The sequence below is a fragment of the Haliotis rufescens genome, unplaced genomic scaffold (genome assembly GCF_023055435.1).
Source record: "Haliotis rufescens isolate VD_foot unplaced genomic scaffold, xgHalRufe1.0.p SCAF_12, whole genome shotgun sequence".
NCBI lineage: Eukaryota > Metazoa > Mollusca > Gastropoda > Lepetellida > Haliotidae > Haliotis > Haliotis rufescens.
In genome coordinates, this window is record NW_025963802.1 from 19,158,468 (window position 1) to 19,185,437 (window position 26,970).

General features: G+C 41.0%; 1 protein-coding gene across 1 annotated transcript; it reads right to left on the reverse strand.

Annotated features, from left to right (window-relative positions):
• LOC124138509 (endoplasmic reticulum-Golgi intermediate compartment protein 1-like) lies at positions 1-26,970 on the reverse strand. Its single transcript, XM_046505214.2, has 9 exons — positions 26,811-26,970; positions 16,090-16,224; positions 10,233-10,324; positions 8,942-9,069; positions 8,197-8,310; positions 5,499-5,553; positions 4,281-4,381; positions 3,676-3,798; positions 1-2,143 (listed from the first exon to the last, which is right to left on the reverse strand). The coding sequence occupies exons 1-9, from the start codon at positions 26,828-26,830 to the stop codon at positions 2,036-2,038; spliced, it is 876 nt and encodes a 291-aa protein (XP_046361170.1). The 5' UTR covers positions 26,831-26,970; the 3' UTR covers positions 1-2,035.

Genomic DNA, 26,970 nt, shown 5'->3' on the forward strand with positions numbered 1-26,970 from the left:
GGTGGTTTTGTTGTTGTTGCTGTTGATATTGTTCAAACTAGTATGTAACCAACAAAACAGTTGTGTAACCAAATAAACGGTTGTGTACAATCAGCCTGGGAAAGGGCCTCCCTACATAAATTTATTCCTTGATGCGTAAAAAAGTTTTTGACAACCCTTTGATTTTTTTTTTTAAATGGAAAAAAACACAAAAGGTGCGGCAAACTTTATGATTATGGGGGCAGTGCCTGAGAACCAAGAGTATTATTTTTTTAGCCCAATATACACATTAATCCAACAATACATAATAATGAACAACATATGTGAGTTCAGTAGACAGTATATACATCAGTCTCACTGAACACCTCGTCTTTAACAATTCAATGCGTATCGGTGTAGAGCTACATTTGACAAAATGTATCCTCTACAAGCATTATATATGGCATGAAAAATAACTCAGATGTTATAAACAAAACTGGGTTAGTTTGGACACTGTCAATCTGGACCTTGTTGATTCTTGTTGAGATTAACCATACATTCACAACCCTTACATTCCACATCATTGTTAATCCGGAAAATTTCACTGAAAACTATAGTCCAGATGAACAGGGTTGAACTGAATATTATTGTCCGAAGACATGTTGGCTAATTAGGTTTTGTTTGTGTCTTCAGCCATTCTCTTGGTGGAATATGGCTTTGTAAGAGTCACGATCTCATGTATTGTATTGAAGCCTGATGAAGTGAATCATTACCGCCCGACACTTCACATGTGAATATAATGCTAGCATGTGAATATATTGCCAGCAATGAGTGGGTGAGTATGTTTTTACTCTGCTTTTAGCAATATTCCAGCAATATCAAGGCGGGGGACACCAGAAATGGGTTTCACTCATCGTACCCATAAGGGGAATCGAACCCAGGTCTCCGGTGTGACGAGGAAAAGCTTTAACCACCAGGCGGCCAGTCTTACATTCAACAGTACAACCAAACTACATATATACAACACTGGCAACCCCATCCACCACCACTACTACAGGCAATACATGCTACATCGTTATCCAGTTGTTCTAATTTCTGTTGCCATGCTAACAAAATATGCATTATTAAATAGATGAACACGTAGCTGATTTCAAGTTGAATGAATAAATATATTACCTCCATAACTACTTATTGTGAATTCCATGCAGTTACAACAATATTACTCACGGCTCAGCAAATTATTTTCCTTGATCTACAGATCAATCTTCCCAAATTTATAACATCCATACTATACTCTATTCTTTGGAAATAGATGGTTGTAAACTTGAAGTTCTAATTAAGTCATTATTTCTTCACATAGGATCATAAACCATAATATTCAGAAAAGAAATGAACAAAAAACAATATTTAGACCAATAACAAACAAAGTTAGCTTTTAGGAAAATAGTTTAAAAACATATAATCTAAACCAATTTTTTTTACCATTTTTTTACACATGATCCAACCCATCGTAACATTATAATTACACTGAGGTTTTTTTGCCAAAGAAAACTAATTTGATTCTCGTTTCTGCCAGTAATAATATTCAGACAAATGTAAACATTGGTAAAAGTAGTAAAAACCATAATATTAAAAAAGCTGCTGATTATTTGTTACAAATATCGTGAAAGAAAATTATTATTATCGAAATCCCAAAATAATATTATAAAGCATGTTGTCGATTACAATGACTAAGGTGGAAAAACTCTAATACAGATTCACGCTACTTCTAGTATCTTGTGTGTAACCGATCATATTTCCGAGTTTTCATCCATATCCAGGGCAGGTAACAAAACAAATGTCAATGGCATGGCTGCCATACTCAGAAAATAATTACATCCATTTTCCTCAATAAACAACCCGAAAAATATAAGCTATTTTGAGGAGCCCAAGAAAGGCGAGTTCCTGGATAGCCTTGACCCTGACTATAGTGTCTACAAATCCTCTTCCGCCACCAACTGTACAGTCTATGGAATGTAGCGACATGGTGTTGACGATTATGATAATGATGATGATGATGATTGTCACAACCAGCCAATCAGCTCAGTTTGCCAAGCTCGGCCTTTCGGAATATTTCATAAGCAGTAAAGACAAATGAGTCTATGATTCCAGCAACTGTGAATGTTCCTCCTACAATGGCACATACCTGAAACAGAAAAAAATATATCAAGGAATCAATTTTTATTTTTGTTGTGCTTTACGATGTAGCTGGAATATTGCTGAGTGCAATCAGTTAGACCGAGGCATCCAGGTATTGTTTGAGGCCATTAGTTTACTCAAAAGTTATAATTCAAATGTCTTATCGATAGCTTTCTCTATTTATTCAATATATTTTCACAGCCTTGAGTCCAGTCTATTGAGTATTTTTACACCAATAAGAAAACATTTTTCTGAATAATTCAGCTTAAAATGTTGATTCAGGTGACTAATTTGTGTGTGTTCACTGTTCATGTGCTGCACCAAGTGTGTAACAGGATGTATAAAGTCACAAGGGTATCTAATACAAACAAACTAAGTATGACATAGAAGTTCCAAATAATTGCGTCAATAAATGCACTCCAGAAATACATGTCTAATTAACGCCAATCGAGACAGGGCCTTTTTTTATTCATTATTCACTGAAGTAGAGTTTATGTTTGTGATTTCTGCATTCAATCTAAGAGTGAGTGAGTGAGTTGGGTTTAACGCCGCTTTTAACAGTATTCCAGTTATATTGCGGCGAGTCAGCTTAATATGGGAGGAAAGCCCGAAGTGATGCAGGTCTCAGATGTTTACCACTTCGGTGAAACCCATGAGCACGGGTATGGTGCTGAGAAACCTGGAAACATAATCGGGGCGAACCAGGATTCGAACCCACAATCATAGGTTTCTGGCATGCCCAAGGGACGCAACTCTGCACAGCGAATCGCAGCGCCTTAGTCGACTGGGCCACTCGTGCCCCCCTTCAATCTAATATAAAGATCGGCAAAGAAATACATGCCGCAAGTTGACAGGATACAATGTGTAATTACAACAAATGTTGTCATACTATAGAGGTATTGAAATATTTCATGCATATTTGTATGCAAGCAACTCAAAACTATGATGATGATTTATTATGCATATTTTATGCAAATACTCAGCTTTTCGGGAGCTATGAAGATTACTATGATTAAACAGAGTCCTAAACATTCTCGTGCCATTCTACAGCCATGGTCTACACCTTATAACAAGTGGCACGTATAAAATGAGACTTTGCCTCTGCATAATCTGGGTCATCTTTAACTTCTAAATAATTAACCAATAAAATGTTGAGTTAGCAGTTAGTAAAGTGTTTTTTGAGGACTTGACCGGGCCTCCTCCCCCTATACAGAACTAAGTGAGTGAGTGAGTGAGTGAGTGAGTTGGGTTAAACGCCGCTTTTAACAGTATTCCAATTATATCGCGGCGTGTCAGCTTAATGTGGGAGGAAAGCCCGAAGTGATGCAGGTCTCAGACGTTTACCACTTCGGTGAAACCCACGAGCACGGGTATGGTGCTGACAAACCTAGAAACATAATCGGGGCGAACCGGGATTCGAACCCACAATCAGAGGTTTCTGGCGTGCCCAAGGTACGCAACTCTGCACAGCGAATCGTGGCGCCTTAGACGACTGGGCCACCCATGCCCCCCTACAGAACTAAGAGACCTCCAACTCACTGTTGTCAGGAAGGTGTAGAAAGGCTTGCTCTTCTCCTTGTATCGGACGGTGATGGGGCTGAGGTCATATCGGAACCAGATGGCCGGCACCGCGGCGCCACCGTGATGATACTGTACTATATCCTGTGGGTATAACAACACCAGTTAGTATCAGCTCAGGGGAGGCTACAATTCCTAAATAGCAAAAGGCAACAATTCAGCATGTGCCTGATAGATGTGACAAATTTCATCTGGAATCAAACCCTATCCTTATTTTTTTCTAAGTCCAACTTGCTGCCATGGAAACATAAAAAATAAATTTCTAAAATTCCTAAATAGCAAAAGGCACCAGTTCATCATGAGTCTGATAGACAGGCAAAGTTTCGTAGAGAAATATTTAACGGTTTCCAACATGTCCAAGTTATGATCCGGAAACAATTGCAGGACGCATGCACACACGCACGCACACACGCACTTACGGACCGACGGAACCCATTTCTATATCCCCCGCCAATCCCTTGGGGCGGGGGATAAATATTCACTTGCTGAACATTGGAACCATACAGCACTCATTGCTTGGCTAAGTATTTGATTGTCTGCTTAGAAGCATATCCGGCTGCACCTACCCTATAGGAATGTGTATATTGGTAAGGGTATCTGGCAGCCCCTTGTATATCTTCATAGACAGTGGGCACCACTCGCAGGATGTAGTCGTGGGTTGATAAGGCTGGAAACAGAAACAATGTTGGTATTAGATACAACAAAACCCCACTAGTCTGGACCCTGTTAATCTGGCGACACTACCTTCCAGACGATTACTACTGGGAACCCATACACGTTTACAGAGTACCACTATTCAGTAACAATAATTCGTCTGTTACCATGGTTAATCTGTTATCTTATTAATCTGGATGAATTAGATTGCCACCATCAAGCTTTACAGGATTTCGTTACAGGTGTTCTGAAGCCATTACCACAGTAATGGACACTCCTTGTATGCAGTTCTCATAAAACTGAATTTGAATATTGTTAGAATTACATTTTTCAGTCTTTTTATCATGTGTATAAGGACAGGAAAATTAATTTCTTCTTTTACTGATCCATCGGTCAACCCACACCCCAATCCCCGCCAAATCTGTCTGGTAACGTCCAATCTCATTAAAATCAGATCTAAGTTCTCACTGTCGCTAAACAAAGATCTGAGGACACCCCAAGAACAACGACCTTTCGCGAACTTTGACCGACCACTGTAACGAATAACAAGAAGTCGATATCAGCCAGTGAGAAAGCAGCTTTCTCGAGCTTTACGGCACACGTTTCAACCTGGCGACGTCCATTTCAGACTACGCTTGAAAAATATGTTGACACAGTTAAAAATTTGAAAACTGAACAAACGAACATTCCGGAATGTCTAATATATGGTTGCTATTGTATGGCAGTGCTTCCTATGTACTGTGCAACGCCTCCTTCGTTCAAATGTTTATCCCACGGAAGCAAGAGATACTTTGATGGAATCAGTCGTACGAGCCGTAACTGTCGTTCGGAATACCCTGTTTTAATGTTTCCGAGGTTGCATAATCAGAAAACACATCCTGACTGTCACTTTCATGATCTGGTAAGCGACACTTTGATAGGTCGGATGAAAGGTCGTTCTGACGTGACCCTTAATGTGATGTCCTTAGATCTTTACTTAGCAAGAACTAAGATTTGATTTTAATGAGATTGTGACGTCCATCTGAGCCCTCTTTCTCTCTACTTTTCTCTCTCATGCTTGCTGCAGCCAAGATTTCAACTGAAGTAAAGGATAGTATATTTTACCCAAAGAAAAGGAACCAGGTACTTACGATTAGACTTTGACTTGTCCACATTCTCCAAGGAGTTGAAGGAGCCCTTTACTGTCTGAAATTGAGATGAAGAATGTCATGGAAACTGGATAGTTTAGCATTTAGCATGTTTAGCAGTAGATTTTAGATCTTTTATCAAAGGAGGGTCATGTTACCATGGTTACATGCATTAATTGCCAGATCAAGTCATACAAAATATACAGCTTCTAGAGACACTTAAGTAAGGGAGGTAATAACGTAATCTGCGTAAACAATGTTGCGATGTTTGATCAAATGTGTTCAGGTGTTTTGGAACACATACTCTCACATTGTTTTACAGCCTTGATACAACATTCTATCATGATTGGTGGCAAGATCAAAGGCATCTCGCATTATTTATTAGACTACAAATAGTGCTGTATGTTGTAACGTGAACCATCCGTTTGGCAGGGGAGGTATCACAATGGTACACACGTCAAGGTGATCCTTCTGTTCACACTCTCTGTTGATGACCCCGTGCGGTTTCCTGGCTACAACTGGTACCTAGGAACTCTGGTCAACTTGGAGGCAACTTAACGGATTGGATGGTCAGGCTTGACGACTTGGTTGATAGCATGTCATCACTCTGGCAGCAGAGCTATCACAACACCTGGGTCTCACGCCAAGCCAGTGTAGATACATTTGGAATAAATAATGTCCGTCACTGACCACAGAAATCCTCCAAGTTAGTTATATTCTACAAGGCCAGTGCTATTGACCTTGTGTCCACGCATCAGTAGATAATTGCTGCCATGGATCTGCCAACAACGGTTCAATCTTCCAAGCGATTCGGCCAATTTTCAAGAGGTACTACATTCCTTTTTCAGGACTACATTGTGCTACCTACTAGGGCTGGGATGGGAAACTTGGGTACCCGGGTCGGGTGGGTACTGAGTAGGGCCTGGGTACCCAAGGGACTACCCCGACCCCTGGTTAGTCACATGATATATTGTTGCATTGACAAAAATTCACTATAATTTTAACAATATGGTTACACGACAATTTTAAGTCTCTAATGTTTGCATGTTCCTTCTGACTTAAATATGTTTGAACAAAGCTGAAACTTCATTCAACGTCAGTGTATGCATGACCACATCGTTGTATATGTGTATCTAAAACCATTCTGCCAGGGCTACTGTCAAACTATTCCCAATCAGACATTTTATACCTATCTCTTGACACCAACAGTGGCTAAATTTGGACTTGCCCCAGCCCTATTACCTACTGCAAGAAATTCAGGAAGTCCCATAAACTTTTACTTCCATCCCAATATTGTCAGTAGTGTGTGACAGCAACTCGACAATAGAGGCTTGGGCTGGGGCGGGTTACTTGGGTACTCAGGTCGGGTGGGTCCTGAGTTGGACCTGGGTACCGACAGGTCTACCCGACCCAGTGTAGGTCACATGATATATAATGTTTAATAACAATAATAAAACTCAATGGTCACACAACAAGTCGCTAATGTCTGCATTGCTTTCTGACAATACATGCATTCCCTCTGATTTAAATATGTCGGAGTAAAGATAAACCTTCAGACAACTTCAGTGTATGCATGATCAGATCATTTCATATGTGTATCTAAATAGCTTTTGCCAGGGCTCCAGTAAAACAATTCCACGTAATGGACATTTGTACCCAATTTGAGACTTACAGCAGGTACCTGTGAAGGGTCGGGTAATAGGGAGTTGGCTACCTGGGTGGTAAATGTGGACTCATCCTAGCACTAACAGTGAGTGAGTGAGTGAGTTTGGTTTAACGCCGCTTTTAACAGTATTCCAGTTATATTGTGGTGTGGTAGCTTAATGTGGGAGGAAAGCCCGAAGTGATGCAGGTGTCAGACGTTTACCACTTCGGTGAAACCCACGAGCACGGGTATGGTGCTGACAAACCTAGAAACATAATTGGGGCGAACCGGGATTCGAACCCACAATCATAGGTTTCTGGCGTGCCCAAGGGACGCAACTCTGCACGGCGAATCGCAGCGCCTTAGACGACTGGGCGACCGGTGCCCCCCCCTAGCCCTAACAGAAGCTTATACTATATTTCTTAGACTTACACCAAGACATTAACTGGGTACTTGATTACAACAAATGTCATATTTGGGATAACACTTTCTAAGTAAAGTACAGATTCTCGTACTTTTTGAGGTTGAGTCCCGTCCGGGCTTCGAACCCACACTTGCCAGAGTGAGGCACCTAATCGCCAGCACACAAAGTCAGCGATCTAACCCACTCAGCCACCGAGGCTTCCTTGGAACTCAACCCAAAAAAGTATGAGAATCTGTACTTTACTAAGAAAGTGTTATCCCAAATATGACATTTGTTACATTTGACCACTTTCTAAATGGCATTGTGTGTTCATACTTGATTACAGTTGAGAAATACCACATATAACCATCTACAACAATTCTGCTGATGTATTAAAAATCAAGCTGTTTCACACACTGTAAGCATGGTAAGAACACACACACTGACATCACAATACTGCGGCATTAAATATATAGCGATTATATGATACTGACTCCGAGCCGACGAGTCCTAGATTCATGCCATTAACGCCAAGTGCCAAACAGGGTAACAACAAGTACTGACGCGTCCGGGATTGGACCACCGACCGTCTCGGTGCAGACACTCTCTCCACTAGACCAGGGAGGCATCCTCACTACAGTGTCATCACCAACCTTGCCCTCCTCCATCTCCATCCCGAAGCGGAGCTTGTGCACCATGTGGGTCATGTCGGGGTTTGGCGGCTGTTCCACTGCTGAGTGGGTGGAGACATGGAAGTTGCCGGGAATCTGAACAGCAATGGAGTTATCAGTCACAGCAATAGTTGCATTTCTTAACACATATGTTGAAGTGAGAAACATCAAAACAACTGTCCAATTTGGGGACACATTACGATCTGGGACCTGAAGGTTGTGCAATACTTAGTGGCTTCCTGTTGCCCTGAGTGAATGTTGTTTTATGCCAGTCAGCAATATTCCAGCAACATCAAAGCCACCTGGGACAGGCAAACGAGATTAATAGTGGCCAGGCAAACCATTGGTCGACAGCATGAGCAGCAATCCACACTGCTTGACAGGATTATAACTCAGCAGTAGCCCACTAGCTCAGGGCTAGTACAGACTCCAGCGAACTAGAATACATTTCCCAATCTCCCCATTGTTTTAACATTGCAAGGGCATTTTATCAAGTAACATACAGCTTTTGAGTTTAGTTGCCTCTTACAAGCATGGGGGTCTTCATGGGGGACAAGCATTGGTTGCTGAAGACCAATTTCAACCCGGATCTTTACAGTGGGATAAGCATGGGTTGCTGAAGACCTATTCAAACCCAGGTCTTCACAGGAGACAAGCATGAGTAGCTGAATACCTATTCTAACCTGGGTCTTCATGAGTGAACACTGAGCTGAATCTTGTGCATTACCTTGTTGATGAGGAAGAAGGACTCAAATCTGCAGCCCTCACCACCGACACCTATAGGAAACTTCTGCGTGTTGTCCTTGAAGCCGACCTCATGACGTCCCATGTCGTCTTGAATGTCCAACCCAATGTCTACAAAAACATCCGTGTGGGAATTGGTAAAACAAGTAAGACACTGTTTTCACTCCCGCACACAAAAGCATGAACCAAATTTGAAGGGGCGGAATCATGTATCAAATTTTTAAATGTATTTCGTCCAATGTATTCGCACATAAAAACATTTTTTTCTTAATGCACTTCTTGAGAAAGTTAATAATTATAAACATACCATGTAGATTACAACCAAGGTACACCATGGGACTAGCATCATGCACAAACAAAGAAGCAAGATATACTACTTCAAAAAGTTAAGGATCACCCAGTTCTTTCCTATGTCTGGTGTCCCCCGCTGTGATATTGCTGGAATATTGCTAAAAGTGGCGTAAAACCATACTCACTCTTTCATATTACTATAGTTAACCTTTCTAAGCAATATGAGACATCTCCCTTACCCATTTTCTTTTTATTTAACTCAACGTTTGATTGGTGGGTAAATGTTAATAAAAATGAAGGGCAGGTAATTTGAAATCGCGAAAACCTTGTGACTGGGTCCTTGGGTTAGTGTAGGTCTACTGGAGACAGAGAGGATGAACAACCCTTCATGTTGAACACTGCTTTAACCACCCTCCCCACCACCCGAGTGACGAACAATCTCATTAAAATCAGATCTTCTCGCTGCCGCTAAACAAAGATCTGAGGACATCCCATTACGGGTCATGTCAGACCGACTTGCGCAAACTCTGACCGACCAATGGAATTACTGACAAGAAGTTGATATGAGCCAATCAGGAGGCAGCTTTCTCGTGCTTTATGGCACTAATTTCAAATTGGCGACTACGCTTCGAAACATATTTTGACAAATTCTCGCTTAAAGATTTGAAACCTGAACAAAAGAACGTTCTAGAAAGGCTATATGGTCTAGATTGTATAGATTCAGTCGTTAAGCCCGTAACTATCGTTCGGAGTACCCCGTTTTAAAGTTTTCGAGGCTGCATGATTAGAAATCCATTCTGACTGTCACTTTCATGATCTGGTAAGCGACGCTCTGATTGGTCGGATGAAAGGTCATTCTGACATGACCCCTAATGGGATGTCCTCAGATCTTTGTTTAGCGGTAGCGAGAACTAAGATCTGATTTTAATGAGATTGAGTGACAAAGGGTGTACATGCAGCGCCATTCATGACAACGTACTCACACTGGCAGTCCATCTTGAAGAGGGAGATGTTGATGAAGACAGGGATCTTCTCCGAGTGCTGGACGGGATCCTCCACACTCAGCTCACTGATACTGAAACACACGGCAGTAGACACTGAAAATTAGGATACCTTAATTGGGGACAATATTATTGAATTATAATACAAAGCCTCTTAATATTGTCCCACAGATATATCAATTTCACCATTAATATTTCTTCCTTTTGCCTTGTTTACAACTTGGTAAACTTTGATGGCAGCCATCTTGTCAGTGGAGGTTACCGTATTCTCATGGTAAACAAAAAGTTTGATGTACGGTGATCTAATGACTGATGATCAGAGTCCGTAACTTTTGCCACTAGTCTGAAGCCCGAGTCTAGTAAAATTCTGTCCGGTCCAGTAAGCTCAACTTATAATAGTTTAAAATAACATCAAAATGTACAGAAAAAGATACTTATTGCTAGTAGACTCAAAGCTCTTGACACAGACTGATGACACATGTGAATGGGTCATTTCACTCATTCTCACATTCACTTCTCAGTATTTAGCTTAGCGATAAGCGCTTACAGTCAAAGGGAGATAACACGAGATACCAGGAGTGATAACGAAGGTAAACACTGTAGTGAGTTGGGGAAATTCTGCTGGTAAGTAAAGGTAAGTGATTGAATGTTTGGTACATGCTGCTAGGATATATGGTTAGGTTGTGAGGATGTAACAGAGAGAGTAGAGAGTAGAGAGTCTGGATCTTGAATAAACAAGTTTTATAAGGCATGTTGTACGAGCTGTGTTGTACGACCACTGTTGTACGAGGCGTGTTGTGGGAGCTGTGTTGTACGACCTCTGTTGTACGAGGTGTGTTGTACGACCTCTGTTGTACGAGGTGTGTTGTACGAGCTGTGTTGTACAAGCTGTGATGTATGAGCTGTGTTGTACGACCTCTGTTGTACGAGGTGTGTTGTACGACCTCTGTTGTACGACCTCTGTTGTACGAGGTGTGCTGTACGAGCAGTGTTGTACGAGCTGTGATGTACGAGCTGTGTTGTACGAGCTGTGTTGTACGAGCTGTGATGTACGAGCTGTGTTGTACGAGCTGTGTTGTACGAGCTGTGATGTACGAGCTGTGTTGTACGAGCTGTGTTGTACGAGGTGTTTTGTACGAGCAGTGTTGTACGAGCTGTGTTGTACGAGCTGTGTTGTACGACCTCCGTTGTACGAGGTGTGTTGTACGACCTCTGTTGTACGAGCTGTGTTGTACAAGCTGTGTTGTACGAGCTGTGTTGTACGACCTCTGTTGTACGAGGTGTGTTGTACGACCTCTGTTGTACGAGGTGTGCTGTACGAGCAGTGTTGTACAAGCTGTGATGTATGAGCTGTGTTGTACGACCTCTGTTGTACGAGGTGTGTTGTACGACCTCTGTTGTACGAGGTGTGTTGTACGACCTCTGTTGTACGAGGTGTGCTGTACGAGCAGTGTTGTACAAGCTGTGATGTATGAGCTGTGTTGTACGACCTCTGTTGTACGAGGTGTGTTGTACGACCTCTGTTGTACGAGGTGTGTTGTACGACCTCTGTTGTACGAGGTGTGTTGTACGAGCTGTGTTGTACAAGCTGTGATGTATGAGCTGTGTTGTACGACCTCTGTTGTACGAGGTGTGTTGTACGACCTCTGTTGTACGAGGTGTGTTGTACGAGCAGTGTTGTACGAGCTGTGATGTACGAGCTGTGTTGTACGAGCTGTGTTGTACAAGCTGTGATGTACGAGCTGTGTTGTACAAGCTGTGATGTACGAGCTGTGTTGTACGAGCTGTGTTGTACGAGGTGTGTTGTACGAGCTGTGTTGTACGACATGTGTTGTACGAGGTGTGTTGTACGAGCTGTGTTGTACGAGCTGTGTTGTACGAGCTGTGTTGTACGAGCTGTGTTGTACGAGCTGTGTTGTACAAGCTGTGTTGTACGAGCTGTGTTGTACGACCTCCGTTGTACGAGGTGTGTTGTACGACCTCTGTTGTACGAGCTGTGTTGTACAAGCTGTGTTGTACGAGGTGTGCTGTACGACCTCTGTTGTACGAGGTGTGTTGTACGAGCAGTGTTGTACAAGCTGTGATGTATGAGCTGTGTTGTACGACCTCTGTTGTACGAGGTGTGTTGTACGACCTCTGTTGTACGACCTCTGTTGTACGAGGTGTGTTGTACGAGCAGTGTTGTACGAGCTGTGATGTACGAGCTGTGTTGTACGAGCTGTGTTGTACAAGCTGTGATGTACGAGCTGTGTTGTACGAGCTGTGTTGTACGAGGTGTGTTGTACGAGCTGTGTTGTACGACCTGTGTTGTACGAGGTGTGTTGTACGAGCTGTGTTGTACGAGCTGTGTTGTACGAGCTGTGTTGTACGAGCTGTGTTGTACGAGCTGTGTTGTACGACCTCCGTTGTACGAGGTGTGTTGTACGACCTCTGTTGTACGAGCTGTGTTGTACAAGCTGTGTTGTACGAGGTGTGCTGTACGAGCAGTGTTGTACAAGCTGTGATGTATGAGCTGTGTTGTACGACCTCTGTTGTACGAGGTGTGTTGTACGACCTCTGTTGTACGACCTCTGTTGTACGAGGTGTGTTGTACGAGCAGTGTTGTACAAGCTGTGTTGTACAAGCTGTGATGTATGAGCTGTGTTGTACGACCTCTGTTGTACGAGGTGTGTTGTACGACCTCTGTTGTACGACCTCTGTTGTACGAGGTGTGTTGTACGAGCAGTGTTGTACAAGCTGTGATGTATGAGCTGTGTTGTACGAGCTGTGTTGTACAAGCTGTGATGTATGAGGTGTGTTGTACGAGCAGTGTTGTACAAGCTGTGATGTATGAGCTGTGTTGTACGACCTCTGTTGTACGAGGTGTGTTGTACGACCTCTGTTGTACGAGGTGTGTTGTACGAGCAGTGTTGTACGAGCAGTGTTGTACGAGGTGTGATGTACGAGCTGTGTTGTACGAGCTGTGTTGTGGGAGCTGTGATGTATGAGCTGTGATGTATGAGCTGTGATGTATTAGCTGTGTTGACCAAGCTGTAATGTACGAGCTGTGTTGTACAAGCTGTGATGTATGAGCTGTGTTGTACGAGCTGTGTTGTACAAGCTGTGATGTATGAGCTGTGTTGTACGAGGTGTGTTGTACGAGCAGTGTTGTACGAGCTGTGTTGTACGAGCTGTGATGTACGAGCTGTGTTGTACGAGCTGTGTTGTACGAGCAGTGTTGTACGAGCTGTGTTGTACGAGCTGTGTTGTACGAGCTGTGTTGTACGAGCTGTGTTGTACGAGCAGTGTTGTACGAGCTGTGTTGTACGAGCTGTGTTGTACGAGCTGTGATGTACGAGCTGTGTTGTACGAGCTGTGATGTACGAGGTGTGTTGTGTGAGCTGTGATGTACGAGGTGTGTTGTGGGAGCTGTGATGTATGAGCTGTGATGTATGAGCTGTGATGTATTAGCTGTGTTGACCAAGCTGTAATGTACGAGCTGTGATGTAAGAGCTGTGTTGTAAGAGCTGTGTTGTAAGAGCTGTGTTGTGGGAGCTGTGTTGTACGAGGAGTGATGTACGAGCTGTGATGTTCGAGCTGTGATGTAAGAGCTGTGTTGTACAAGGTGTGTTGTGGGAGCTGTGATGTACGAGCTGTGATGTACGAGCTGTGTTGAAGGAGCTGTGATGTACGAGCTGTGTTGTATGAGCTGTGCTGACCAAGCTGTGATGTGCGATCTGTGTTGACCAAGCTGTGATGTACGAGCTGTGTTGAAGGAGCTGTGATGTACGAGCTGTGTTGTACGAGCTGTGATGTACGAGGTGTGTTGTGGGAGCTGTGATGTACGAGGTGTGTTGTGGGAGCTGTGATGTACAAGCTATGTTGTATGAGGTGTGTTTACCAAGCTGTGATGTACAAGGTGTGTTGTGGGAGCTGTGATGTACGAGCAGTGATGTATGAGGTGTGTTGACCAAGCTGTAATGTGCGAGCTGTGTTGACCAAGCTGTGATGTACGAGATGTGTTGACCGAGCTGTGATGTACGACCTGTGTTGTACGAGGTGTGTTGTACGAGCTGTGATGTACGAGCTGTGATGTACGAGCTGTGATGTTCAAGCTGTGTTGACCAAGCTGTGTTGTACAAGGTGTGTTGTGGGAGCTGTGATGTATGAGCTGTGATGTACGAGCAGTGATGTACGAGGTGTGTTGACCAAGCTGTGATGTGCGATCTGTGTTGACCAAGCTGTGATGTATGAGCTGTGTTAACCAAGCTGTGATGTACGAGGTGTGTTGACCGAGCTGTGATGTACGACCTGTGTTGTGGGAGCTGTGATGTATGAGCTGTGATGTATGAGCTGTGTTGTACGAGGTGTGTTGAGGGAGCTGTGATGTACGATCTGTTTGTTGTATGAGGTGTGTTGTGGGAGCTGTGATGTACGATCTGTGATGTATGAGCTGTGTTGTGGTAGCTGTGTTGTGGGAGCTGTGTTGTACAAGCAGTGATGTACGAGCAGAGATGTACGAACTGTGTCGTATGAGGAGTGATGTACGAACTGTGTTGTACGACCTCCGTTGTACGAGGTGTGTTGTACGACCTCTGTTGTACGAGCTGTGTTGTACAAGCTGTGTTGTACGAGCTGTGATGTACGAGGTGTGTTGACCAAGCTGTGATGTACGAGCTGTGTTGACCAAGCTGTGATGTATGAGCTGTGTTGACCAAGCTGTGATGTACGACCTGTGTTGTACGAGCAGTGATGTATGAGCAGTGATGTACGAGCTGTGATGTACGAGGTGTGTTGACCAAGCTGTGATGTACGAGCTGTGTTGACCAAGCTGTGATGTACGACCTGTGTTGACCAAGCTGTGATGTATGAGCTGTGTTGACCAAGCTGTGATGTATGAGCTGTGTTGACCAAGCTGTGATGTATGAGCTGTGATGTATGAGCTGTGTTGTACGAGCTGTGTTGTACGAGCTGTGTTGTACGAGCTGTGTTGTACGAGCTGTGTTGACCAAGCTGTGATGTATGAGCTGTGTTGACCGAGCTGTGATGTACGACCTGTGTTGTACGAGGTGTGTTGTCAGAGCTGTGATGTAGGAGGTGTGTTGTGGGAGCTGTGATGTACAAGCTGTGATGTACGAGCTGTGTTGTGGGAGCTGTGATGTACGATCTGTGTTGTACGAGGTGTGTTGTGGGAGCTGTGATGTACGATCTGTGATGTATAAGCTGTGTTGTGGTAGCTGTGTTGTACGAGGTGTGTTGTGGGAGCTGTGATGTATGAGCTGTGTTGTACGAGCAGTGATGTACGAGCAGTGATGTACGAACTGTGTCGTACGAGCAGTGATGTACGAACTGTGTCGTATGAGGAGTGATGTACGACCTGTGATGTACGACCTGTGTTGTACGAGGTGTGTTGTGGGAGCTGTGATGTACAAGCAGTGATGTATGAGCAGTGATGTATGAGCTGTGTTGACCAAGCAGTGATGTACGAACTGTGTCGTATAAGGAGTGATGTAGGAACTGTGTCGTATGAGGAGTGATGTACGAACTGTGTTGACTGAGCTGTGTTGACCGAGCTGTGATGTACGAGAAGTGTTGACCGAGCTGTGATGACCGAGCTGTGTTGTACGAGGTGTGTTGTGGGAGCTGTGATGTACAAGCTGTGATGTATGAGCTGTGTTGACTGAGCAGTGTTGTACGAGAAGTGTTGACCGAGCTGTGTTGTACGAGGTGTGTTGTGGGAGCTGTGATGTACAAGCTGTGATGTATGAGCTGTGTTGTACGAGAAGTGTTGACCGAGCTGTGTTGTACGAGGAGTGATGTACGATCTGTGTTGACTGAGCTGTTACGATCTTTCACTTACACTTCATGGGTGACGAAGAGCAGCAGCTCAGAGCAGAAGAGGAATGTGATGAAGAGAACGGAACACACAGAGATGAGGGCACCTGTTGAGGTTGGCTGAGTCAAGTCCTTCGGGATCTTCCGATACAGGTCCAGTCTGCAGAGAAATAAGCTCTTATTGCTTGAAGCATTCACATTTGATCAGCATCAACACACATAAGCATAACAACCAATTTGTCATTTTCTAATTTCGTCCTTTTAACATTCGTAAACATGATAACAGCATATAAGATGGAATCGGAGTCATAGAGGACGAGTGCAAGTTCTTTTTCAGGATATAAACATACTGTCACAAGAGAGTGACGCAATAGTAAGTTCTCATCCTGATAAAGTAATGGCACAAGTTCTCTATCTTAGACCACAGGCAAATACTTGAGTTACAGAGTACCACAAACTATACACTGCAGTTTATACAAATTCCACCATTCACATTCAAAGCAGACAGCACGATTTCACATGAACTGTTTGTTTGTTGTTTTGTTTTGTTTTTGTTTTTGTTTTTTGTTGTTGGTTGTTGTTTTGGTTTTGGTTTTTGTTGTTGTTGTTTTTTGTTTTTTTTGTTTTGTTTTGGGGGGGGGGGGGGGGGGGGGGGGGGTTGGGGGGGGAATTGCCATCAAGCAATCTATTTCCACTATTTCCACAATTTCCACAAAACTTTTGATGTTTAGGTATTTTCCACATAACAAACTATTCATTTTCATCACCACTATCAACATGCTATTCATTTGGGGCATATTTCTGAACACAAATATTAACTTGAAAAATCTCCAACCCCCTCCCTCATCAGAGAAATCACACAGATACTCCCTTAGAGCAGTCACTACTTGCACAGGACATTTAGGACTTTATGGATCACTGGTAATATTCCTTTCATCCAGAACTTTAGCAAAAATTACTCATTGAGTCACACTAAATTGAACAACCAAATGGATCAGTGGTCAGGCTCTGTGACTTGTTGATGCATGTCATCTTATCCCAATCACATGGATTGATGCTCATTATCTCAATCACTGGATTGTCTGGTCCAGGCTCGATTATTTACAGGCTGCCATTATAGTGTTTTACATGATGGAGCAATGTGCATCGGGTGGTCAGGCTCGCTGACTTGATTGATGCATGTCATTGTATCCTAGTTGCCGAGATCAAACCTCATGATGTCAATCACTGGATTGTCTGGTCCAGACTCGATTATTTACAGGCTGCCATTAAAGTGTTTACATGATGCAGCAATGTGCATCAGGTGGTCACGCTCGCTGACTTGATTGATGCATGTCATCGTATCCTAGTTGCCGAGATCAAATCTCATGATGTCAAACGCAGGATTGTGTGGCCCAGACTCGATTATTTTTAAACCGCTGTCATATAGCTGGAATACTGCTGAGTAGGCGTTAAACAACAAACAAACAATCATTACTTTACAGGACCCTTGTATTTCCTGTAAGGACCCTTGAACTTTGTAATAGGGGGTACTCTTAGTTTTGTAGGTCAAGGTAAAACCATGCATCATATGGCTGTGTGTGGCATTAAACATGTTAAACAACAAACAATCAAACACAAAAAGGTTGGAACACCTAAAACAACATGTGGCCCAAATATGCCACAATGGAATTTCCTTTCTGCACACGTCAGCAGTAATAAGTTTATATTACATTTCTCTCGCAAAACAAAGACAACCTATTGCAATAAACATTGCTGCACTCAATATCCTCTATTCCACGAGGTCTGCTGTTTAATGCATAGTTACCTTATCCTTGTTTGTAGAACTTCATTACCATATTATTGATATTGTTATTAACTAGTCACTGCCTAGAATGAAAATCCATCTCGTGCCAGCTGTCGGCAGCAAGTCTTCAGTGACAAAAATGCAGTGGCAACTAATATGTGGTTACATATGAATTTTTTCTTGCAGGAAAATATATCTGTCAGACATATTCTCTGACCTTGATGTCCTTGAACTGGGTATTAAGTTGACAGAGATGAACATTCTGATAGACACTCTCATGGAAAAGTTGACTGGTTATTTGAATTTGATTTGTCTGTTGCTGTTAAACACCACTGTCTGCTTTGCTCTGCAATATTACGGCTACTAGTATATGACAGCGGCCTGTAAATAATCGAATCTGGATCACATAATCCTGTGATTGATATTGTGAACATCGATCCACACCTGCAGGAGGTGAGGTGAAATGGGGTTTAACGTCACGTCCAAGATTATTGCACTTATATAGCGACGTGCATGTACGCGTGTGTGTTTGTGTGGCTGCTTGTACTAGTCCGGACTGATGCCGATTTATAGTGCTAGTTCACTGAGATACCATGCAGCAGCTTAACATGAATACCCCACTCAGACACAGTATACTGACTCCGAGCTGACCAGTCCTTGTTTTAGCCCCTTGATGCCGAGCGCCAGACAGGGTAACAACAAGTACCATCTTTTAACGTCTATTGGTATGACGCGGTCGGGGATCGAACCCCAGACCTTCCGCTCTCCAGGCGGACGCTCTACCAGTAGACCACGGAGGCGGTCCCACACCTGCAGGATATATTGACACAAAATCAACCAATCACCAAACTTGACCGCCAAAACCATTTAGTCGCCTCTACGACAAGCATCAGTTGCTAGGGAGCTATTTTGACCTGGAATCACCATATGGTGTTCACATTCTGACATGATCGTTTGATATAATAAGAAAATTAAATGTGAGGTGAGGTGAAATTGGGTTTAACGTCGCGTCCAAGATTATTGCACTTATATAGCAACGTGCATGTACGTGTGTGTGTTTGTGTGGCTACTTGTACTAGTCCGGACTGATGCTGATTTATAGTGCTAGCCCACTGAGATGCCATGCTGCAGTTTAACATGAATACCCCACTCAGACACAGTATACTGACTCCGAGCCGACCAGTCCTTGTTTTAGCCCCTTAAAAACAAGTACCATCTTTTAACGTCTTTTGGTATGCCGCGGCTGTAGATCGAACCCCGGACCTTCCGCTCTCCGGGCGGACGCTCTACCACTAGACCACGGAAGCGGTCAAAAATTAGATGTCTGAATGCACATACGGGCAACTATACTCCATGATCTGAAGCTCATCTTCAGTCGTGGTCTAGATGCTGTACTTCGATACAAATACATGTAGTTGGGGACGATACATCGATGCATCACGATTTTTTACTTATCGATCTATCAATTCTTGCATTAAATGTATTCTTTAAATATTTCGACACCAAACACTAATCACTTGTGAAAATGAGTAGTGTTAACGTAAATATTTTCATCCATTGTGTCATACTTGACACTGCCAACTGTGTGCCGGGTATTTGGCCATCTATGAAAACATAGTTTACGCACCACAGATAACAGCGCATGCAAGTATTGTGATATGTATCGGATCGTGAGCAAGGTATCGTGATATGTATCGAACGGACAGTGGGTGTATCATCCCAGCCCTAGCAATTCATTAAGATTTGGTGCCCTGTGACATATTGTCACAGAACAAGAGTACATATAGATTCCTTTTAACAATTTGGTTTTAAAATTAATTTCAAAATCCTATTTTCTGATGGTATGTATAGAAATTCATAAACCATAATTTGTTCAATTGATTCAAGGCGACTCAATATCTTTGGTTGTAGCAATATTTATTTCCATACTTCGCCATAACAAATACTGAGTTTAAATAGCGATCTTATAAATGAGATTCGAAAAACAATCTGAACAGCTGTCATCGGGAAGGATTCAGAAGATCTGAACACAGATAGTAGCTTCAAATCCACACCATTTGGTGGCAATGGAACCTGTTGCAGCCACTGACACTGAAACGTGTTAAGAATAAATCAATTGCACCTGCATAGGCAGCACACAGCAGGTGGTGTTTTGTGATCGCTGACAACGCATACTGCCATTGAAGATTGATCTGTGTTAGGCATTGCAGTTGGGTAGAAAGTCAAGAAACTGTACAAGTACATTTTGTAATGAAAAAGGCTGAAGAAATATAGCAGTTTACGAAAAAGGACTGGTTTGTCTTTTGAAGGATACATTTGAGAAAGCATTTTTCTTTAACATGTCTGCAGAGAAACCTTTGCCTACACATGAGTGTCCAACATAATCAAATATAATGGAGACAAATTACACATGTTGAAAACAATAATATTTAAAATGTTTTAATTTTCATGTCACTGCCAGTCATGACCTGTAGCCTTATGATGTCTTTGATTGGCAATATATTTTAGAAGTAGTCACCTTAAGAAGGGGCCAGATGTACCCCAGAAATATCGTTCCAAACAATAAAACACTTTTACCCAAAGGGGTTCCCTGTCTCCATCTAATTTTCCTCACATTTTAAGTCAAACAGGTGATAGGCATTGCAGGTGGGTAGAAAGTCAAGAAACTGTTGTACATTTCTTAATAATGGGCGATCTTTTTCAATTTATCTTCCCTTCACTAACCCGCTAGGTGCGCTGACCCGGACGGTCCAACCTTAAACTGAGGTCGCATGTGGTATGCGCAAAACGAGCACTACATGTTACTATGACGCCTATAGACAGTTAACTAGTATAACCTTCACCTCTGTCGGCAACAGTCACGCTTGTGTTGGACAGCAAATCTTTTCGCCTAAACAATGACTTATCCATGTCCGGAAATAAATGTTCTTCGATTTAATGATACATCAGGGATGACCACGACTGATCATATTGTATAGTTATCCACTAGACAGGCTTTCGAAGCGATGCGGTGAGATCAGCTGATCGTTCATCCCAGGTCGCTTTGTTGACGTTTTGCAATTGGTACTGAAAGTGTTGTCCTTGATGTATGAATATGAAAAATAAGTAGATTTTGTATACGTTCCTATATCTATGTTGTAGCATCGCCGAGCAGGCTACATCATATGCATGCATTTCAGTATGTACAACGGTGAGACGATACGGTACGCGAAATGTGGTCTTATGCAACGTAAAGTTGCCCGTAGCCTCAATGTTGTGAATATTGACAGCAAGACATGTCAATGATGTGAAATGTAAGTATTTGTCAGATATATAACAGAGAGCAATGAGAAATGTTCTCAAGAAATTGTAAGAGTAACAGGCACTGTCATCAACTAGATATCATGATACAATGTTCAAAACAAAAGTAATGGAAATCACTGAAATCTGTTTTGATATTAAGGGTTAATTAGTGCATGTTGTATAAAAGGATTATATGGTTATGAATGGTAGCTGTTTGTTGCCAAATACTACCATGATTATATTCCAGTATGATCAATGAAAGATATATATTATTTTGGCCTTTTTTGAATTTTACAAAGTAGAAAAAAATAATTTTCAGACACGGAGGACCCTATATATTAGTTAAATACATATTCAAGAGTATTTGTACCAACTACAATTTTAAAAAAATAAAACATACCAATACTAACATATATTCATACTAATTGTCAATCTCTATAATGTTGATTGTATTAAAACTGCAGTGTCTACATCCAGTTTGCATTGACAATAACCATATGATTGTAACACAGATAAAGCTGATTCTTAACTTCATTAGGCCTTGCTTCTTATGTTTCCTTGTTCTAAACTGATGTTTCAAATTCCAACATAAACAAATTATCAATGTTATTTTTTTTCTATACACACCAACAGATATCTGCATTGCACAATGACTCTTATTATTTTATTTAATATCTCGGCATACTTGTGCATGTGTACTAGTCTTTGATTACACATGCATGACTTTTCAGCAGTCATCTGTTTCTGAACTGAATATTATGCTAATAAAGATAAGTAACATAAAAAAAGAACTCAAGGATTCAATTCATTGTGAAAACATTTTTAATTTCTTGCATAAGTTACTTTGATCTTGATAGATCAAAATAGATCCAAATTAAATAGAGGAGATTAAATTATGCAGTCTAATTCATTTCAGCCAGTCTGTCTAAAATCCGGTCCTATTTTTCAGGCAATAATAAATTAATGAAAATTTAAGAAAAAATATACCTTGCCTGAGTGAATCAGTCAATATGCACATTAACTAAAATTTTCAGTCAATATACATATTGGACCTGTTTATAGACACTGACTGTAACATATGTAAGTATTATCTGTTGTATGCAAAAACAAATAACATAAATAAATCCATTTATCTACATGGAATGATTGTGGGGTTCAATTTGCATTTATTTAACCATCAGAAGATTTGATGATAAACTTTCTAAATTCATATTTGCTATATGATAATAATATCTACAAAATATACTTTATATTACAGGTGTCTTGAAATATTGTTGAATGAAAATCAGGATACCTAGATACATCAGGATAGTGTGTTGGTATGTATGGGAAATAATTTGTCAACATTAAAATAAATATAATGTTACTAAAACAAGAAGATAAAACTATGATTTCCATTTTTTTATGCATCATACACATTTTGTGGGGTAGTCAGTATGATTTGTTGTTTGTTGGGACAAATCTCTGTAATTTACTACTATTTGAAGAGCATGAGTATCAGAATTCTGTAAGAAATTATTGATCAATGATTTAACACCTGTGATGACTCAGAGCACTTAATGGTGAGACACATGTTATAAGGGGCAGAATAATATGGGTAAATCTCTTTTTTCAAAGTATGATGACTAGTATGTATATTGCAACTGAGTAACTGAGTGCTTAATAGATGCATGGTAGATTTTCATTTGGCCTATTTCTAAAAAATAATATAAATTTAAATATTCAGATGCAACTTTTATTTTTGATATAAAAAGTAACATTTAAAATCAGTTGTTTTATTATTTTGAATGTTATTTCTTCTTAAAATATTTGTAAAGGCACGGATGTATACTTACTATATATAGATCATTGGTAAACCCTGTCAAAGATGTCTGTGTGTTGCAAATGTAGGCATATCACTGATTTTATTAAATTGAAGTCCATGGTAGTATTTGTTGAGATTTGAATGCTTGAATTGTTGTGGGAAATAACACAAAGGCTGATAAATAAAATGAGTTTGCATTATTTCATCGATGCAATATGTTAGCCCAGACTGACAGAATGCCTGGCTGTTTTCTGACGTAGAAAATACCGTGGCAATATACCGTTTTTCATGACGTTTTTCCCGCTATCTTCCATAGTGACAATTCGTCTTGTAGTTGAAGACTCAACAAATGTTGATAATATAAACTAATAATCACTACAAAATATGTGCTAGTTAAAAATATTCAGTTGTAAACGACCGTTTTTGAACGAAGGTGCAACAGGATAACTCTTTAGCTTGGCTCCGTCTCTACATGTCAGTAGTTGGCGCAGCGCGCATAGATCCGGGAACCAGACCGGAAGCGACAGTTTGGACCGTCGCTTATATCATTTCAAAAGGAGAGTTATTGCCCTTTGGAACAAAAAGATCGCCCATTATGGCTAAAGAAATTGGTCAGTTTACAAAAAAGTGTCTGCTTGTCAGTCCAAGACTGGTTTGTCTCTTGTATGAATACTCAAGAGCACATGAACACATGATGAAACGTCAATCTTTTTTATTGTCAGTGTTAAGCGATGGGTCATGTCCTGTGACCAGTGGCTTTTTAAAGGTGATAAATAATGTTTGCTTTAAAAAAAAAATCTTATTTCGATTACAAAGGTCAAGAATGTCTTCGCTGTCAGAAGAGTCTGTTCACTGACTGAAAAATACAAAAGGTGACTACCGGTATGTCATTTTGAAAATAATTCATGAGAAACATTATCTTTACTTTTATAGGTCTTTACAAACATGGTAACTATTCTATTACAGACCTTTTCAACACCACAAGGGGAGGTAAAATGGGGTTTAACGTCGATTTCAGGAATATTGCACTTGTATAGCGACGTGAATGCATGTGCATGTGTGTGGCTGCTTGTACTAGTCCTGACAAATGCCAATTTTATGGCGTAGCCCATTGAGATACCATGCCGCAGTTTAACATGAATACCCCACTCAGACACAGTACACTGACTCCGCGCCAACCAATCCTTGTTTTAGACCCTTAATGTCGAGTGCCAGTCAGGGTAACAACAACTAAACAGTTTACATGGTTTAGTAAGTATAATGAAAAGAAAAGCAAAATTCCTCCACAAACCACTTAAAATGGTTTCCATCCTTAGTTTCATAGCATAAAACAATAAGCCTGTGTTATCAACAGCTTGGTAACTGTGTCTACACAATATACTTGTGAAAGCGGTAGGTGCTGAGATCCACGTCATCAACATAACCGATGAAATTCATGAAACAGTGGTGAGAAATGTACTCCTAATGAAAGCATTACCCACGTCAGTGAATAGCTTCCAGTAAATGTCACCAGTACAACCTGCTGGGACAATAACCATCAACAGTTCAAATAACCGTACATAACTTGCCATAAAACCAATCAAGCACGACTAGCTTGTGGTATCACCTCTCCGTGAATGTCCTGTTATCACACATCTGTATCATTCTTAAGCCCCAGGGCCTACGGTGGAGGTTGATGTAAGATACTGCTGGAGAATATAGAAGACAGGTTACTCTGTTACTTTAACATCAATCAAAGAGACAGACACAGTCATTTCCTTTGCCTGTTTAGCAACCATGGTGACTTGAGCTTTAGGCCAATATGCTTGCATATGCAATTTCTTATCATATCATATATTTATAATGTCAGCATTGCAATTCACTGAAATATTTTGCAAGAGAAGTCTTGGGTCTAAAATACTGAAATTATGCGAATTTCAAACCTGCCTCAGAGCTACAGATAAGCAGCGTATTTGCATAAAATACCAAAAAAATATTCAAAACTCAATTTCTTTCAATTAACTTGCGTACAGAAACGCACGCATTAAATGAAAAACTCAAATTATAAAAACAGTACACATAAATACCCAATGAAGCTTTTTTTCACATGCATACAAAGGAACTAATTTCCAAAACACAATTACGAGCTTTCCAAGTCAAACCTATATATCTAGAACAGTTATATACATCAAAAACATTTCTTCATTTTTTCAAATCTTAAAATGTTCACTAATTTTGGGAAAAACCTAATAGACTGATAAATAGATGAGTGAAAAAATATTGGTTACCCAATGAAAAATGTAATAACCCAATTAAAATAGAAACCATAGTGTAAAAACTCAATTGCTCGAAAAGTTATCTGGAGCTCTGCTGCCTGTGTGTTGGTTAGTAAGGATTACAACTACGTGAACAGATTAGAGTACTTCACTTTGGTTTGAGTTTGCGACAGCGAGGAAAATGGCCGACTTTGAATTGACAGTCAATATTTTTTTCATATCTATTACATTGATTAATATAATTATCAAGCATTAAACTTATACATGGTTTAACACTATCGCAACGGTGACAACCATCGCAACAGTGAAAATAGCCGCAATAGTTACTATTGGTTTCTACCAGACTTGTGTTTCAGAAAACCATTTACCATATTTGCTGTAGTCATATACATATATGATATATAACCCATGTTAAGCCACATTGGGATATCTATCTCAGTTACCTTGGGTTGGGTTGCTGAGGTTATGGTGTAGTGTCAATGTAAGAAACAAGTGACAAATAAACACATACTCCCACACATTTGTCTTGCTTTTTTCACTATTTTCAGTGCAAATATGAATTATTTGCATAAACATACAATAATGTGCAATATGTTTAATGGAACATATCCATGATATCTGAGGCTATCTGTAAGTGCAGATATCTTTTATTATTCTTTTACCCTGTCTTCATAGATATATGTATTCAACACTTTGAGCCGTCAATACTTTGAGGAAACATTTAATTCTAACATGTCTAAATAGAATCTTTTGCTTGCACATGATTTTCAATACGTGTGTAACCAAGTGTGATGGAGACGGTTTACGCATGGTGGGAATGAGTAATATTCATGTCGATGCCAGGCCTAATGTCAGTAATGAAGTTTTTGATTGGCAATACAATTTAGGAATTATTCACCTGATGATGGGGCAACCACCCTCGAAACAATAAAGTAGTTAAGTAAGGATAAGACATAGGGATGAACAACTTCTTCATTACAATTAGGAGCAACGTTTCAGTGTAGGTTCTAACACCGTTATGAAGCAAGTGATGTACTTGTCAACCATACTCTGTATATCACTAGCTTGATAACAGTGTTAGAACCTACACCTTAACATTTTAATAAAGAAGTTGTTCATCCCTATATCTTATCCCTTCTTTGCACTCCAACTTCTAAATGCCTCTCAACGAAGTCATAATGTAGCTGTCATCCATAGGGTGTTCCATTCTTCATCATGATTTACATCATTTTATACGGCAAAGCGGTATCAAAGATATTCCGTTTTGGGTATTATACTTCGACTAGGCTAACATTCAAGGTGATATCTCGTTCTATTCCCAACCCAGTTGCAATGTTGTTTGTACACAGTACAGTACTAATTCAGTGTGGGCCTATATTCAAAAGATCGCACACACTGCAACAACACTGCACTCAAACAGTAAAAGCACTGTCCCGCAAACTCTGACATAACTGTAAATGAACATCGGTCAATGCTGCATTGTGCTATGGTATAACGGTATGTCCACGTGCAATGTTTTGACAGCTGGCCAACATCATATTATTTTCCAGCTGTGAGGATTGGCTGCATGCCACGTGACAACAATACTTGCAATGCAGATAATAAGAAAGGATACTCACCGCCTGATGTCAAACTGCATGTTTGTGATGGGACGGTGCAAATGACTTGTAAGCTAAATGTAACTGTTTTGCTGTCTTCTCCACCTGTGGTCGTGGATAGTTCCGTTACCGGCAGGAAAAGTCTGACATGCGCTGGGACGTGCGTGGCACTGATTGGTCG

What these genes read in the sequence shown, in the direction of transcription:
- LOC124138509 (XM_046505214.2), bottom strand. Translation starts at nt 26,830, where the DNA reads ATGCAGTTTGACATCAGGCG. An exon ending in CTCTTCGTCACCCATGAAGT is followed by an intron (nt 10,325 to 16,089) that starts GTAAGTGAAAGA and finishes CGTGTGTTTCAG; the next exon opens with TATCAGTGAGCTGAGTGTGG. An exon ending in CTTCAAGATGGACTGCCAGT is followed by an intron (nt 9,070 to 10,232) that starts GTGAGTACGTTG and finishes ATGTTTTTGTAG; the next exon opens with ACATTGGGTTGGACATTCAA.